Source organism: Larimichthys crocea, chromosome III, assembly GCF_000972845.2.
Source record: "Larimichthys crocea isolate SSNF chromosome III, L_crocea_2.0, whole genome shotgun sequence".
NCBI lineage: Eukaryota > Metazoa > Chordata > Actinopteri > Sciaenidae > Larimichthys > Larimichthys crocea.
The window spans coordinates 45,436,450-45,453,908 of record NC_040013.1 but is presented as its reverse complement, the minus strand read 5'-3'; the positions used below and the strand labels follow the sequence as shown (position 1 = coordinate 45,453,908).

The following is a 17,459-nucleotide window of genomic DNA, read 5'->3' as shown; positions in this document are numbered from 1 at the left end:
AGCAGCAGGAGGAGGGGAGATAGCAAGCCTGGGTTTCTCTTCCAAGTAATAACCTCTCATTACCAGGCTGGCCTCCTCACAAAGAGACTGCAAACATGTGTGGAGGAAGGCCATAAACTGCTATCCACAGGCTTATTTCTGTTGCCTGTTTGCTGTGGTAAACACTGACGGAGGCAAAAAAGAAAAAAAAAGACAGGAAAAAAGGAGCTCTCGTCCCACAAAACAAAACAACATCAATAAATACGGGCAATGATTTTAATATGCATACTACAAATATTGATGCTGAACCATGATATATGACATGATATATGATATACAAGAAGATATATATATATATATATATATATATCTTCTTGTATTACACATATCCATTTATAAAAATGAAGATACTTTGTCAACCATCACTTTAAAAATATCATTTGAAATGAGCTGTGATTTACTACATGGCTGTGAATCACATTGTCTGAGCAGGGTTTACACTGACAGGCCTAATTAAGTTTTATTGTGAATTCTCTGTAAGACCACCCTCTCTCACCATCTTCATAGTCTAGTTTATTGTTAAGCTTTAACTTGAATAAGTCCTATTATATACACCAACAAAAAACACAGTCATGTTCTTATTATAAAACGTATAGTGCCTCTGTTATAGCTATCTAACAGTGGGTACTTTTATTTCTCAGAACCTTTCTGTTGATCTTTTCAGAGATTAATTGACTCAAATTTCCCTGGACATTTTGTAGAATTTAATCAGATCCTGTGAGGACATTAGTCAGTTTTCTGGAATATAGAGGACAGATATCATTTTGCACACTCATCTATTCCCTCTTGTCCAAGCTCCATTCCCCAGTGATCATAAAAGGATGTGGTTGGTGGAAAACATGAAAGGCCATTTAACCCCTGAACCCTGACGCTGAGGTTCTTTTTGTCTTTGCCTCTGACTTCCTGTTGAAGTAAAAGTCTCTGTAAAGAGACACAGCAGAGCTGAATCTGCTGTCTGGGTACTGCCTGTGTTTTGGTCTGGACTGGTGATGTAGTGTGCCAGTCAAAGCTGTGGAGATCCCGATTACTCACACTTTAGGCATTTTTAATGACTGAGTTACAAAGTGTGGCGATAATCCACTTCTCACTGGAAATAAACTAATGAACTAAACATTGAGGTAATAGTTATTTCAAGGTGTTAGTTAGTTTTCTTTTTCTTTTCTTTCTTTTTTTTTTTTTTAGCACTGAAGGAATTCCCCTCAAATTCTTTGAGTGTTCATGCAGAGACTTAAAATAGTCAGCGGGGGGCCACTCTGAGGCCAAAATGTCACTTTATTCTTTAAGTTGAATTCACAGAGACTGTAGCTCGTCATTTATGTTTGTTTCCTGTCGTGTCACAACAATATTTTGACATTTACTTTACAAAAAAGTATAGTTTGGTGCCTAAATGTTAAAGCTAAAGCTTTATGGGTACAGCTGAACATATCTACGACACAAATAACAGGTTTTTAGCATCAAAACTGTAAATTTACGAGAAACGGCGAACTGTGCAGAGTACTGCGTTCATATTTTTGAATGTCCACAGCTAAGTCATCACTTTACATCACTGTCACACCACACAGAAAGTGGTTGTCTCACAATTGAATAAAAAACACCGTGTGAACCTTTCTTACTGCTGTCAGCTGAATCAGTGTCAATTCAAACACAACTTTCCGCCGTTTTATATTTAATTAAAAAAGGAAACTGCACGTTTCATCAAAGTTTCTCGACTTACCCTCGTGGATATTTGATGGATAGAAACTATTAGACTGACGTCACGCCATGTCGACTCCTGCGTCTATACATTTCTTGTCCTTCCCGTGGACACATCTCTAATTCATGACTAAAAACGGTGAATTTCTCTCCTTCATTTCAGCTCTGGGGCAAAAAGTTAGAGACTGGCTGGATGAAGAGGGCGTGGTTTCGCACACGGCACGTCCAATCACGTACCCGGTGGGCGTTTCTCCTCGCTGTAGAACTGCTACGTTTGTGTTTGATTGACGGGTGGTGTCCACCAATGAGAAGCCGGAGCGCTATTTTATGGACAGACCGTCACGTAAAGGCGGTGCGTGACAATTTGTCGGAAGTGACGTCTGACATGGACTGAAGCGCTTCAAGCGCACGAGAACAACACCGGAAGCTGAGTAAGCGTGGCTTCAAATTAAAGTTTTATATCGCACAAGTAACACTGTAACGTTTGTTCAGGCACACATTTTGCGTTATTTTAGTCATGCTGTAAAATAAAGACTATAATTAGAAACAAAAGAAGATACAGGTGGCATTTTATTTTGTTTTCGGGCATTGTGCTTGAAGTGTGTTTATTCTGGACCGGAAGTGAACGCACTTTAATGCTTTAGATTGACAACAGGTCCGGCTCCAGCTGAAACAGAAGAGCTGCAAGTAAGCCACATGTTTTACTGAGGTAAAGGCTTCTTTACATTTAACTTGAATTCAGTGTAGTTGTAGCCGACCCTTTGTGAGCGTGTCGTTGTTTCATTGTTTTAGTGTCTGTCGTGTCTTTCCCGCTTTTTAATTTCAGACGTAGAGTCACTGCCAGGCAGCAATAGCAGCGAGAAATATGTGCACAGACCGTATAAAGTGTGTGAGAGAGGCTTTGAGTGTGACATGAAGGAAAAAAATATTATAAATACATATACCAGCCGGAGAGTCAGGTGTGTGATTCCGCTGTTGAAGTTGAATCTGTTTGTTTCTATATATAAAAAAGCCATGTTACAGTTACTTAGTTAATAACACAGTCATGGAAATAACGTGTGTGTTGGTGCTCCTCGCACAGGACAGAGTCATGGTGGTGAAGAAGAAGACAGCCAAAGTGGAGGCTGTGGTTTTGGATGAGGAGAAACTGCAGAAGCTGATAGGTAATGTGGACAAACTGCAGATGAGCAAACAACTCCCCAAAAGATAATACAAGTCAATGTAAAGCACAGAGTCCTACACGTGTGTGTGTGTGTGTGTGTGTGTGTGTGTGTGTGTGTGTGTACCCGACACTTATGTTATGTGTCATCTTTTCTAGCGTCCCTCTCTGTGGATGGAGCAGAGGATGGAGTCCGGCAGCTTGCCCACACACTGCAGTCCTGTTTGGAGCTGACGGAGCCAGTGCAGCAGATCCAGCTGGTTAAAAAGGTTTGTCCTGTCACTGTGTGTCTACTACATGTTTTACTATTCATCAAACTATGTGGCAGGAGTGCCCCGGCACAGAATATGACTGTTGTGTGTTCATATTACCCCAGGCAGGCTCCCAGCTTGAGTCTCTAAGTGAAGAGCAGCCTGATGGAGCTCTACTAGATGCCTGTCTGCACACCCTGTCTCTGGTCTACACCTCGCTGCAGGCCAAGAACCCCTTACGGCGAGCCATTGCCAGGTACATAGCTATATTTTAGTCCTCCTGGTTTAAAACACCTCTGCTCAAGTAGAGATAAGACGGAGTCACAGCCTTTTAACTTGAGGCGACCAGTTTTCTATCACAGATTTTTATTTTGCCTTCAGATGGCAAACAACAAGAGTTGATCCTTCTGTGATTTGAAAACTAAAAACCAAATGTCACCTGGTGTGAGGAGATGAACAAACTCTCCTTCTAGCTGCCTGCTGCGTTATAGTCATAGAACATACAGAATGAGTAAATGAGCCAGAAGAGATTACAGAATAAACTTATATAAAACCTTCTAACTGAACATCATCAGTATTCATTGTTCTTTAATATCACCAGTATTCATGAAGGCTCTTATTTCACCTCTAGGAGTTCTCCTAAGCTGTGTAAGAACAACAAAAACAAGAAAAGGGATGGGGTTGAATCCTTCGCTATAATTCTGTCAGACGGCTGAGGCTGAACTCATCACCACTGCAAACTACTACTACTGTAGCACTGACTTGTCTCTGGTGTGATTAGATTGTTTTCAATTTGTTAGCACAACAATGCCAAAACTCTTTGAGTCTTAAAATTAGGCCTGACATCCTCTGCTGTTTTTAGTAGTTTCTCCTAACTGTGCCAATTTAGAGCTACTTTTAGCCTTAGGGTGTTTTTATGAATACGGGGCCTGATATGTAATAATAAAATTGTCTTTGTGTTACTCTCCTCAGCGCCTTAGGTTCAGTACCAGCGTGGCTTCAAGAGCGCACTGTAAACCGTTTGTCTGCCTGCCTGTCCGACTGTCTGTCCAACCCAGCGTCAGACCAGTATCCGCACGTCGTGGACACCGTCACTGCCTGTCTGGATGGCTTCACTCTGGGTGAGTAGGTGGTTCTTTTTGGTCTTACTGTTCTTATTCTACTTTTGTGTTCACTAAAAACATCAGATAGATTTTACTTCCCCTTGCTCAGATGAATAACCACCTTTCTCTCTCTCCAGGTGAGAGGTGTATAAATAAACTGCTGCCTGAAGGTCAGTGTTCAACTTAAAGTGGGGAATGTCTAATTTGTAGAAAGGCTTCTCATTAACTCACTTCTCCTCTGTGTAGTGTTGCAGTTCCTTCACAAGGGATTGAGTGAATACCTTCACCAGAACAGGTATAGAGACATATACTGTGTGTTTCATATCTGTTCATACTTACAGTAGGTTTGTTCTCACTATGATGTAAATGATGCTCTGGTAGCTCTGGTTTCAGAGTTGTGCCCTGTTGTATTACAGTCTGATCAGCCAGGTTACGTGTCGATACATGAGGTGTAGTTGTTGATACTACACAGCTTGTTGTTGATCCATGTGTCTCTGTCGCCCCCTGCTGTCGTCCAAGTGGTCTAGCAGGACGTCACATCGCCCAGGCCCAGCTGATGCAGTCCTGTCTGGCTGCTGTAAAGACCTCCATGTTGGTGATCCAGAGATCCCAGGAGACCATCAGCACCGCCCTGCAGGCTGAACAGAATGACTGCAAGCTGGAGGAGACACTGAGCAGCCTGCTGGGCTGCTACATACACATCCTAACTGACGGTAAGAAAAACGTAGATACACCTGATACGTACAGAGACCCAGTGGATGGAAATAGACCTATAGACCTGTGTTCATGTCATCAGTCCAGTGACGAATGACACGCCCTGTTCCTACAGAAGATGAATAATAAACATACTTAAATAAAAATAAAATAGAGAAAGGTATACTATACTAGAGACAAATAAAATGAAACAGTGCTAAATGAATTCTGACAGCTGTTGAAGAAGGACCTGTGGTAGAGCTCCTTCTCACATGGTGGGAGTAGCAGTCTGTTGCTGAAGGAGCTGTTTAAGGCCTCCACAGTCTCATGCAGGAGGTGAGAGGAGTTATTCATGATGGAGGTCAGCTTTGCTAACATCCCCCTCTTCCCCACTTCCTCTGTGGAGTCTAGGGGGAAGTCCAGGACAGAGCTGGACCTCTCACAGAACTTGCACAGAACTCTGATGCTGAAGTAAAATAAGAATATATATGAGATTTAATGTATTTGTCTTGTTATAGAGGTATTGCATGTTACAGGCTTTAATAAATATTTGGTATAACCAGTTAATTTTGGGAAAAAGAAGAAATTATTAGGATTCTAAACATTTTTGACTGATACTGATTATGTTCACAGACAATACGGTCTGCATTGTATTGTCTATGTGTTCATGTGTTTTACATTAACTACCCAAACTCCTGATTTCTCCAGAATTTTAAATACGGGCAGTTTTTCTCTGAGATAAGAAAGCACAAACACCCTCTCACTTCTTTCCTCCTCTGTTCTGTCTCTAGAGGAGTTCATCCAGTCTGTCCAGAGTACAGCTGGCATGGCCGTAGTGTTATTGATCAGGTCTGTCATGGGATGTGGAGATGAAGTTGCTTCTGTGGTGAGTCGATCATATTTACTTCTGTCCTAACAATCTTGAAAATAACAATCCGTCTTTAACACAACAAACAAAACTGAAAAGCCTCACAATGAAATGCGCATTGAGATTCCTATTCATGTCACAACTCATTCTCGTCTTGGCGTGTCAGGTGTGCAGTTTGCTGTGTAGCTCTGCGCAGGGTTTGGACTCAGCCCCTCAGTGGCTGAAGCAGAGGTGTGAAGGTCTGTGTACCAGTGGTCGCCCACCAGGCGTCTCTCTGTATCTGTGTCACGGTGCTCTGGCCATGTTGAGCTGGAAAGGTGCTCTCGCAGGGCCACAGTGGGAACGTTTGCTGCTATTGGTCCCAAACACACTCCTGGATCTGGATGTTAGGTAGGTCTGATCCCCATTCATTACTGACTGCTTCATCATAGAAGAAGGATCACAATGAAATGGTCTCAAAAGTTCTTTAAAATAAATAATTTTCATGCTCAAACAATGCCTGCTTTTTTTTGTATATTCTCTAGTATAAAGGAGTCCAGCACAGCCATGGTGGTGGCCCGGGTGCTGACCCTGTGGAGCAGTGCTGGTCTGGACTGCCTGCAGGGAGGCGGGCAGCCCTGCTCTCCCCACCTCCAACAATCCCTCTGTGGAGGTTCGGAGCTACAGCGACACCTGCTGGAGCACATCTACTCTCACTGGGAGCACCCTTTGGATGGGGTTCGCCACCAAACCCGCTCCCTGTTCCGCAACCTCCTCCTCCTCCATCAGCACACCAACCCCTCCACATCTCACCCAACCGAGGACTCCTACATCACAGAGCTCACCCAAAGCCTGCTGGGACTAGAGTGGCACATGAGGGGGAAGTATGGCTCCTTGGGATGCCTCGTGGAGCTCTACGGGGCTCGGTACCTGCTTGACATCCAGCCCGAGCTGCCTTCATGTCTCCTGGGCCTGATGGGGGACCAGACTCTGGCTCCTTATGCCAGCGACCTTCTGGAGAGGCTGTTTGTTAGCCACAAGGCGCAGCTGGCCAGTGAGGCTGGTGAAGCAGACAAGATCGCCACAGAGGATTGGATGGAGCGTTGGCACCGGACGTGGGTAACCCCTCTCTTACAGGTGCTGTGCCGTGCCAGACTGGACCAGACCACGTACATCCTAGACTATTTTCTACCCAAGCTGCTCCGCTGCAGCCCCTCCAGTCTGGCGCACATGGTGCAGGCCTTGCAGGACACACCGCCGTGCAGCACGGGTAAAGGCGCAAACACACACACACACATCACACCAAGCTGCAGCCGCTTTCTCTCTTTCCTTCTGGTGGTTCTCTAGACTCTATAAACACAATTTTTTCTACCTTTGTCAGGTCCTTCTGGGAGCAGGGGGGCACTCGGAGCTCTCATGACGTGCCTGCGGGCAGCCAGGGCTCAGGGTGTCATTCCATCCTCAGAGGAGGGTCTGTGGGGTGGACTGGTGCCCCTCTCTCTACTCCAACAAGCACTGATACACAAACACGATCAAGTGAGTATGTCGAATGTAAAGCATTTTTTTATCTTGCATTTTGTGCAGCATGTCACTTTGATGTATGTGTCATCCAATCTCGCCGCCAAGGTGAGGATGGACGCTTTGGGCTTAGTGTGCGAGAGCCACCGGAGCACGGAAGTTCTGAGCGTGCAGGAAATGGACCTGATCCGCCACTTCCTGCTGCCTAATCTCAACAGTCAGTCACCAGGTGTCAGACAGCAGACAGTCAGCCTGCTGAAGAAGGTCAGCCATGTAGTTTTTATGTTTTGCAATTGATTTTGCTTCTCATTAATGTTTGAAATGTCTGTGGGCTGTGAGCGATTCACACCAGGGAATGGACTTAATTGGATTTTCAAAGGGATTCACAGTGCTAATGACCTTTTGCTCACAAATGTAATGATTCAAATCCTCCACTATGCAGCTGCTTTGCAGAATGAAGGACAGCACCATGCTGCTGCAGAAGAGACTGATCCAGGAAAGAGACCAGGAGCAGAGAGACAGAGACCAACACACAATACATCTGTACAAGGTAAACCACACACATGACTATTTCACTCACTTGTTTTGTTGTATAAAATGAAGCTGAGGGCTTGTTCTGTGTGTGTGTTGTAGGAGTTCCTGCGCTGGATGTGTGTGAGGCTGCTGGAGGTTTTGCTTCCTGGAGCCTCCTTCTCAAAGTGCCTCATGTGCCTCCACCTGCTGTGTCTGCTCGGCCAGCTCTTCACCTTCAGCACAGGTACACCTACTCCATGAGTCAGATACGACTCACCAGACTTTCTAAAACATCCAGGCTGTGTGAAAATGCTGAAACTTGTCTTCCTGGTCATGCAGTAATCTAAATGTTGCAAAAGTTCTCCAAAGAGTTCAGTGCCGTACTGAAGGACACATCAGTAATGATGCTTGGCACATTCTTTCCAATAGCAGCGGCCAGCTGAAGTAGCTCTCTGTGCTGTTGCCTGAAGCAGCAGTCTATCACATCGCCGGCCAGCCTCTTTACTTTGATGCCAACCTGACGCTCCAGCTGGCTCGGCGTCTGCTTTACCTCTTGTCACTCAGCCGTCCCCTCCCGCGTTTCTTCACCTCTACCTCTCTCCGCTCTCCTCAGGGTCTGATGTGTTTGCACTTGGTGACGTCGTGACCCCTGCCCATGCTCAGAATGTCCTCTACTGCGTCGCCAGCAACTTCCTGGAAGTCAAACAGCTGGCCTCAACGTTGATACGGCAGCTCCCACAATCAGCTGTGGGACTACAGGTTAATATGAGGAGTGGGTTTAGTCTACTGAAAAAAATACCTTTTTGTATTTTCAGGTTGTTGTACTGGTATCACCCCTGTCTTTATGATGTTAGGTCCAGGAGAGGATGCGCTGTGTCCTTCAGGCTGCTCTGGACCTCAGCACCAGCACCAAGCCTTTTGACAGCGTCTCAGCAGCCCACCTCCTCAACCTGCTGCTCCATCAGCCCGACCTGAGCCAAGCTCTGTTGCACTGTGCGCAACAGCAGGGCCTCGATTTCCAGCCACCGTCCCCTCCACCGTCGCAGCCTTCTGATGCAGTCATCTTGGAGATCAACACGCTGGCCGGTAAGATCCATCTGTCTCATGAATATGGATAATGATATGATATGATAAAGATAAGTGTTTTATTGTCCTTCTGTCCACAGTGGTTCAGTTCTTGCTGCACTCACTGCAGTTAGAGGTGTCGAGGGCCGAGTCATCTCTCTTGCAGGCGGCTGCTTCCTATCCTCTCTACGGCAGAGCCCACTGCATCACTGCTGTCCTGCAGCATCTGAACACAGAGTGAGCTCATGAGTCACAACAACACATCTTAAAAATCATGCTTGCTATGGATTTTTGCTGTTGGCGCTCTGCACCTTCCCCGACAACAGTGTCTGTATGTATTTGAAGTCATGTTTTTTGTGTGTTTAGGAGTCTGAAGCAGACCGAGCAGTGGAGAGGTCTGGTGTCAGAGCTGATCGCTGTGTGCTACAGGATGTCTGATGTGGTCTCTCCTGTAGTCCAGAGCTCATCCCCAGAAGGACTCATCCCCATGGATAATGACTCAGGTGCGCTGAATTCGGAGCCAGCTTGCACTCAGTGGACCAAGAACACTTTGATATTCTCATCTGAAACCTCATACTTTTTTCTGTGTGTGTGTGTTTGGACAGAGACGTCAGCTGGTCTGCAGAGGATCTTGCAGGAGATTCAGCCTAGAGACACCAATGACTTCTTCATGAGTGCCAGAGAGCTGGACACACAGCCTGGAGATGATCACGCACAGACCCAGAAGATACACACACCGTCTCTGGACACAGGTGTGTTAGAGATAATTATACATCATAATGATATACAACATTAGACAGAACAATATCTCGCCCTGCCCCATGAGTCTGAACAATCTAATATTATACACACCTGTTCATGTGTATTGAAAATGTGAGGCGCGCCCTCTTAACGGTGTGTGGGAGAGACATGAGACAAAGATGGTGCGTGTTAGTGTTCTAACAACAGCAGGAAGTTAGTTTTTGTAGTTTGGGAGCTGAATTTGCCCGTTTATCAAAACAGTCAACAACTGGGGATGCCAAATGTCAAAAATTGTCCTCCTCATAACTTTGAACCCACAGACATGATACATGTTCTGGTAAAAGTGACTTTCTGATGTGCATCCGTAATAAACGTCTTCAGCATCAAAGTGACCCAGTGATAGTTTTCTGTACATGTGTGGATACGTCGCAAACAGGACCAGCTAATAGCTAATTACACACTTTTAACAATGCCAGTTTGGCAACGTGTAAAAAAATGTAAAAAAAAAGCTAAAAATGTGAATCCATGGCAACCAGTTGTTTCCATCACCCGAAGCATGATGGAAAGTGTAGTTCCAAAACTGCCACATACTAATGACATAAAGACTAATAAAAGCACCTGATGTGCTTTTTGGTGTGGCACTATCAGTATTGGATTTTACTAAGGCAATGCTAGACACTATTTTTTGTTTTTGTTCTGCGTCTACAGATATGTAACACATGAAGTGAGGGAGCGGGGAATGGATGGTGGGTTGTTGTGGATCTATGTAAGGAGGCTTAGATCTTTGCACTAGTTGTGCCATTTTCAGTTTTTACTTGGATAGAAGTGGGGTCAGTTGATTAAAGTCGTCACTGACGGGTGCAGTACTACTGGCGTCCAGATGGGGGCAGTGTTTGACCTTATTTTCTGTGCTGCAGTGACACAGCACACAGTGCAGGACTTCTAGGAATCTTATTAAATGATTATCTAAACTAACTACTGTAACTGTGCAGTGACGAGGAAAATGAAATGGGTGTGTGTGTGTGTGTGTCTGTGTGTGTGTGTGTGTCTGTGTGTGTGTGTGTGTGTGTGTGTGTGTTTAGGAATGTAAGATGTGTGTACCACAACATGAGCTGGTTGTTCTCTTGGTTTCCAGTGAACATGGAGCTTTAATGTGGATTACATAAAAAGACAAATCAGACCTTTACTTTAAGTAATTAGGTAATAAATCAAAAAGTTCTCAAACTTTTTCCTTCTCATCTTTCCACATTTGTGTGTGTGTGTCACTGTGTGTGTCACTGTGTTGGCTCCAGGCGGTGAGGGCTACAGGGTGACAGCCCAGATGGTGCTGGTATGTTGCTGGCGGAGCATGAAGGAAGTGGCCATGCTGCTTGGACAGCTGTGTCAGAGCCTGCCGCTGCACTACACCAATGACAACTCGCACACACACCCTGGGCTCATCACGGAGGCACAGGTGAGATCCTGACGTCCTAAACACACTCACACAAACTCTCATTCTCCTACCGCTGCTGCCTCCAACACAGGAACATCTATCCTCAACTGTCGCTGTCATTTTTATCATTTTTATTATGATGCTTAAGTATTTTGTGTATGTGTGTGTGTGGAGCCTGTGCCACAGAGCTCCATGGTTGTCCAAAAACTACTAACTGTTTCACTGGGTGTTTTGTCCCTTGATTATGGTGAACACACACACACACACACACACACACACACACACAAATGCGCACGCTGTAGTTTGTGACCCATTTTAAAGATCTGTGTTTTCAGTGAGCTTGGCGGTGAGTGCCACAACGTGATTCCCCGTCACCAGCATGGGAAGTGGGAAAGTATTTAGAGATGGACTAAAACATTGGTGGTTTTGGTTCTTTTATGAGATCTTTTGGCAATAAAAAAACTATAGAATATCCACATCAACCTTTCTTCTTAAGAACAAAGTTGTCGTGCAAACACTGAATTCCTGAATAGACTCATTTAATGGTGCTGTATACTATATTGTTAGCGTCAGATCTCTGCGTGTGTGTGCGTGCGTTTGTAGACTAGTTAGAATTTAAAAATATAAAAATGTAATTTAATCAACAGCAAAATGACTCATCAGAAACATCACTAGTTTTTAGTGGTCCAGTATTGTCCCCTGTCATGTCACCTTACATAAAAATGAGCCCAGCATGTTTCTCACAGTGCGCTATCCAAACTTTAAATGTGTATTGTAATCAGTATCGGAAGAGAAAAGGTCAGCCTGATGCATTCCTACATGTCATTATGTATTTTCAACAGTAATCATTTTGCATATCACGTTCTGACTGCTTTGAAGTCACATTTTGGGAAGAGGATGGCTAACAAGGCTAACCGACCTACAACAGCTGAGCTGTGGTAGTGTGCTGCTGAGAACACAGGCCAGACACCACACCTCGATCACATCCCCGTTCTCATACAATGATGATCGTCTAAAAATACAAGTGTCCGACCTAACTCTCGTCCGAAATATAGAAAGCTGTTCACAGCCGTGCACACACCAGGTGTGTATTCCATGTATAAAAGTGTAATTTTTCTCACTGTATGTGTGTACGCACACACTGTAGCGGGGAATTGTGCGTCTGTGTGTGTGTTTGTGACACCACGCTGGGAGGCTCTTCAATTAGCATCCGCCCTCGTTAGCGCCGGGCTTTCATTTGAGGCCCGACCCTGCTGGTTTAACGGCCGCGACGCCCCTCCCTTTCCACTGCATTCTTTCCAAATCACTTCCACCGCCAACAGGAAAACACTGAGCGCTGCAAACAACACACACACACACACACACACACACACACACACACACACACACACACACACACACACACACACAGACTGACACACAGACAAACTCACACAGGAATAGTTGTCTGAGTGGTTCAGCATGTGAACATCCATAATAACAAGGGTACCAGACATGGGCTGTGTTTGTCTGTGTAGGGGGTAATGTGTGTGTGTGTGTGTGTGTGTGTGTGTGTGTGTTTGCTTGTTGACCATGCATGTGCGCTCCGGAGAGAGAAAGTAGGAAGTATCACACTGTGCTATGTGCTGAATGAATGTTTTTTTGTGTGTGTTTGTGTGATGGAGGGCCACAGTCTGTCACTCTCTGAGTTCTTTACCTTTGAGTGACTGAAATGTTTGACTGCATGTTATTTATTACCAATTAGCTTTAATTTTAATGTTCTTTCTTCTTCTATATCAACTCAGTTTTATAGCTGACATTGAATTTCTACAGTGGTCTCTATACAGTCGCCCATGTGTAAAGCGGAGGAGTTAAGTGCTGTTTTGCTAACACAATTAGCTGCACCGCTGTTGTAAACACTGGATAACTCTACAGCTAGCTGCCACTTAGCTTAGCTCTGCTGGCTTGAATTATAGGTAAACACAGGTATTACCGTTGATACTAACTAGGGTTCATTCAGGTCAGACAGAGTCAGGGTGCTGCTGTGCTGCATGTCGCCTCACTGCTGCAATAAATAGAACAGAACATTAATTGGTGTCATTAGAAACACCTGTGTTGTCTGTTATATATGTTGTTACTGAGAATTAGAAGGTGAATATCACTCAGACTCATGTCAGTACTGTGAATCTAAATCTACTGCCAGCAGCCGGTTAGCTTAGCTTTGATAGCTTAGCTTGTTAATTAGTGCAGTTTGCTGGTAGACTCATTTTGTTACTTATGGGCAGAGCTAAGCTAGCTCCTGCCTTCAGTCTCTTATGCTAGCAGCTAACAAGTATCCTCCAGTGACTTCTTATGGCACTGTCACAATCATCTCTGCAAAGTATCAGGTTTGTGCGTAGCATCCAAGTGTATATGGCTCACTGTGGCACATTACGATTTGTGTGTAATGCTCCATTACATTTTGAACGGTTGCTCAGTTTTCCCTCTAAAGCAGACAGACACCATCAGGCCCAATATTAAACCATATAAAACAGTCAGAATCATTTTAACTGACACTACAGAAATGGACTTGATAATGATGTCACAACCACAGTGTCCCGAAGAGATAATTGATGGTGATATCATGGATACTATGTTGCCCGCTGTGGTAACTATGGCGATGTACCTCATTACATAACGGATGATTTAACAAACTCCTGCTGAGGACGACGCGAACAAGAGGAAAATGTGAACTCCTGTCCTCTCTGTCCTTACCGCATTGCTTTTTCTCCTTTATTCACTTGTCATCAGTTCCAAGCTGTGTGTGTGTGTGAGCATGAACAGTCAGTGGGGTGATTCCAATAGTGTTTGGAAAGTTGGGTCTGGCTAAGTCTTTGTGGACATAGTCATTTTGCCCTACCACAGCGATGACATGCATGGGCAAACATATGTGTATAGTGTGTGTGTGTGTGTGTGTGTGTGTGTATATAACAAAAACGCATCTCTTTCCAAAATGTGTGTGAGCTCAACACCTCCTGCGGTCCACAGCCAGCATCCTGTGTTACATCCTCGTTGGCCTGGCAACACTGCAGATGTTTCTGTCACTGGGAGGCACCATGGAAACAGCAAAAGTTGTGGATGGGCACTACTTTGACATCCTGACAGGACAATACAACTTTATGTGTGTGTGTGTGTGTGTGTGCAGACTTGTACTGTATGTGAGTTTGACAGACCACCAAAGTTGCTGGTCAGCTGGAGTTTGACAGCTCTGGTGTTTATTGGCATAGCTTTGGCTGAATTGGTCGGAGCCCTGGTTACACAGAGGAGACAAACCATTTGTTTGGCCGCTCTAAAGCAATGAGACACACACACATACACACAGACACTCACACTCACACACACAGACACTATCAACACAACAGGAGTACTTGGTCCAGCAGCACTCTATATTTGCTCTCTAGTGCACATTTACACTGTTTTGTTTGGGTTTAGAATTCTAAAAGTAATTTGTTGCCCTCCCACAGTGTCATGAAAGATATACACTGTTTTTTGAACATGTTGATGATGGCACAAAGTGATGATTCATACAAGTGTCCTAAATTTATTTTATTGCTCACTACAGAGTAATCTGTAAGGACAGAGTGAATGACCTCTTAGACTTTATAAAACTAAAAACACAGGAAACTTAGTAGTAAATAGGAGGTGATATGAGGCAGTGCCTTAGAGCCTAATAAACTGCTTTTCCACCTGTTGACATAAACGTGATGTTCATATCCATTACCACTGAGCCCAAGAGATCTGATTTTGGAGTCATTAGTATTTGATAAAACAAGATTTTACTGATTTCTATGGAGGAAAAATGAGGAAAATGCGAAGGCAAGAAAATATGAGCCAAATATAATGGCGTTAGTTCATTTGCACTTTATGAAAGTGCTAAAAATCGTGCAATGCTCCTCCTTCATCCTGATCTGAAGTCCTTCCGTCATTGTCACTGGTGGTTCGGGCGGATATCGGTCAACCATTAAGTCTACAGGAGGATAGGTTGTTTGGTTTATATCATATTGACGTTAAAAGATAATATGACTTTCTCAAGCTTTGACTTATCGTATTATGAAAGTGCAGGTGTTAGCAGTGACATTAGCAGTGGCTATGGTCTGCTCAAGTGTCTGAGCAGCTAAATGGAGTGTTAAAATTTATGAACTGCACCTGTGCTGCCCCTCCACTGAAAAACACCAGTGACAGAACACGGAGGAGAAACACATAAAAACCTTCATTTTGTTCTGAAAGCTTTAACAGCATGCAGACATGGATCCTCTGTTTGACTGGGTTGGGTCTGACACGTGTCCATGAGTCTCACCAATGCCTGAATGTCTTTAATGCTCTATAACTAGGGCTGTAAAGTAATTCAAAAATCACATACAGTGCTATGAGTAGCATTTAAATATATTATACATATACATACATTTATTATCAGTCACAGGAAGACGTCTGAACGCCTGTCTGCTGCTCTGACTGCTTAGTGTTGAGGTGATGTTTACGGCTTGAAAAACTCCAATGGTACAAAAATTTCCTGTCTGCAGACACTAAACAGAGCAGAGCTCCTATCAATAGTTCCATCTGTAATTTTTCCGTTCACTGTGCCAAGCAACATTTTGTCTCTGCTTCCATCATGTTTGTGCTCAGTGACACACGAGGTCAGCAGGCGTCAGAGAGCGCCATTTAATCTGCGTTCATTATTTAGTGTGCTATTTCATCTGTAAACAATTAATCGAGTTATTTTGACGAGCCTAATATTGCCTTAATGAATAACACATGATATGACATGTTTACCTGATAGCAAACAGTCCAACAGCTCTGAACCAGAGCAGCTGAGAGAAGCATTTGTTTATTGTGTAGTAATAAAAGAATGTGAATGATTGCTTTCTGCTGTCTGTGACATTTAGAAACCAGAACTTCACAATTCTCCCTGCACATTGCTGTAACAACAACAACAAACATTATCAGAGTGCTGTCTAACCCTCGGCCTCAGGGGAGAAGTTGGCTATTTGGGTCACTGTCACGGCCCCGAGCCATACATGTAATTAGACTTGGGAAACTTCCCTCTCCGCACATGGAAGTTTTTCTGGGAAACGGGCACGTTTGCAAACAGGAAGTTGACGTCTAAATAAAGTACCCCCCCATACCCTTGCCCGCCCCGCGCAGGAAGCTTGCTCGGCCCTTTTAAACAGTTACACAGACGGGAACCTTCGGGAGGGAAGCTTTAAATAGGCGAAAGCCACGGCCCCAGCTCGGCCGAGCTCAGCACCGCAGCGGTCTGCGCCCCGGCAGCCACGGGGCCATCTAACAGTGACTGTCGCTGCCATTTTTACCCCGGTGAGGTCAGGCCTGTCCTGGGAGTCCACTCTGGCCACCGATGTGATAAGTCATTGGGCTTGGTACCGCTGTGGTTTACTCAGTCCGTACTTTGGTGTTTAAGTTAGTCCACTTTAGGTCTGCAGGGTCACTCGAGTTTATTGACCAGTCATGTGGCCAAAACGGGCTGGCCAAGCCCTCCATTTTTATGACTTTAAACTTATTTTAATGTATTTATTTTACACATTTTTCATTCATTCATTAATTTTTTCCCTGCTCCAGCACGTTCTCCTGCTGTTTTCCTCTCATAAACTCTGTCTCTATGCATCATTGTTCTTTCACTCAGTGACATCAGGGTTGGTTGCTGAAGCTTCCAGTGACTGGCGCACTCCTGGTTCATCTGCGGGTCTGCGTCTGTGTTAGTTTAGATGTTGTGTCTAACCCTACATCCCCCGAGGGGGCCGTTGGGATTTTTTTCCCCCCTTTTCACACAGGGTGTTTTTGCATCTAGGCCTTGCCACCCCTCCCTGTGCCCTCCATGCCACCCCTGACTAAGTCGAGGCCTGGCCGCCTCTGTGGTGGCGGTGATACCGCAGCCTTAATGACAGAGCACTGCAGCTCTGCGTCCGCCTCGCCCTGCCGCCTCACCTGCAACACACTCACCAGTTTACACACTGCCACAGCACCCAGTTGTGTGTGTTGTGTGTATGTGTATAGTTAGAATAATGTTGCTAACACTATTACTAACTGGATGGTTTTACTGACAGTGGCCATTATGTGGATGTCTCAGCATCCTTATTTGAACACACTTGTCACGCTACTGACATGCCGCTCTCACGCTTGACATGCTCGAGGCTCACTGGCTGAAGACTAAGTGGTGTCTCTGAAACAAGAGTGTACCCGGCGTTCCAGCTCTGCTTTGTTTGCCAAACAGAGAAAAGGTGTAGGGTTAGATAATGCAGCTCAGCGTTTGACTGACCATTTGTGGAGTTATGTCACTGGCAGGGGTGGGGTCGGGTGGGGGGGTAATTGTTCTGGCTTTGTATTGACTTTATAGCATGTATTTTAATGTAATTGCCTGTCTTAACAAATGACT

The 17,459-nt window shown here is 44.7% G+C and overlaps 2 protein-coding genes across 3 annotated transcripts in view; one reads left to right on the top strand and one right to left on the bottom strand.

Annotated features, from left to right (window-relative positions):
- plekhh2 (pleckstrin homology domain containing, family H (with MyTH4 domain) member 2) overlaps window positions 1-1,923 on the bottom strand; it is a 28,307-nt gene extending 26,384 nt beyond the window's left edge. For both annotated transcript variants that reach the window (XM_019257343.2, XM_019257345.2), the window contains exon 1: window positions 1,754-1,923. The gene's annotated coding sequence lies outside the window, so the exon portion shown is untranslated. The remainder of the gene's footprint in view (window positions 1-1,753) is intronic.
- A 366-nt stretch (window positions 1,924-2,289) lies between these two features.
- Window positions 2,290-17,459, top strand: part of thada (THADA armadillo repeat containing) — a 91,775-nt gene continuing 76,605 nt past the window's right edge. The window contains exons 1-21 of the mRNA XM_027277657.1: window positions 2,290-2,440; window positions 2,813-2,894; window positions 3,050-3,159; window positions 3,267-3,397; window positions 4,114-4,262; window positions 4,382-4,414; window positions 4,491-4,539; window positions 4,764-4,957; window positions 5,729-5,823; window positions 5,972-6,195; window positions 6,330-7,054; window positions 7,166-7,320; window positions 7,411-7,566; window positions 7,745-7,852; window positions 7,936-8,059; window positions 8,429-8,574; window positions 8,670-8,901; window positions 8,982-9,117; window positions 9,247-9,383; window positions 9,486-9,632; window positions 10,914-11,074. Coding sequence (XP_027133458.1) covers window positions 2,822-2,894; window positions 3,050-3,159; window positions 3,267-3,397; window positions 4,114-4,262; window positions 4,382-4,414; window positions 4,491-4,539; window positions 4,764-4,957; window positions 5,729-5,823; window positions 5,972-6,195; window positions 6,330-7,054; window positions 7,166-7,320; window positions 7,411-7,566; window positions 7,745-7,852; window positions 7,936-8,059; window positions 8,429-8,574; window positions 8,670-8,901; window positions 8,982-9,117; window positions 9,247-9,383; window positions 9,486-9,632; window positions 10,914-11,074 — 3,285 coding nt within the window. The 5' untranslated portion in view covers window positions 2,290-2,440; window positions 2,813-2,821. The remainder of the gene's footprint in view (window positions 2,441-2,812; window positions 2,895-3,049; window positions 3,160-3,266; window positions 3,398-4,113; window positions 4,263-4,381; window positions 4,415-4,490; window positions 4,540-4,763; window positions 4,958-5,728; window positions 5,824-5,971; window positions 6,196-6,329; window positions 7,055-7,165; window positions 7,321-7,410; window positions 7,567-7,744; window positions 7,853-7,935; window positions 8,060-8,428; window positions 8,575-8,669; window positions 8,902-8,981; window positions 9,118-9,246; window positions 9,384-9,485; window positions 9,633-10,913; window positions 11,075-17,459) is intronic.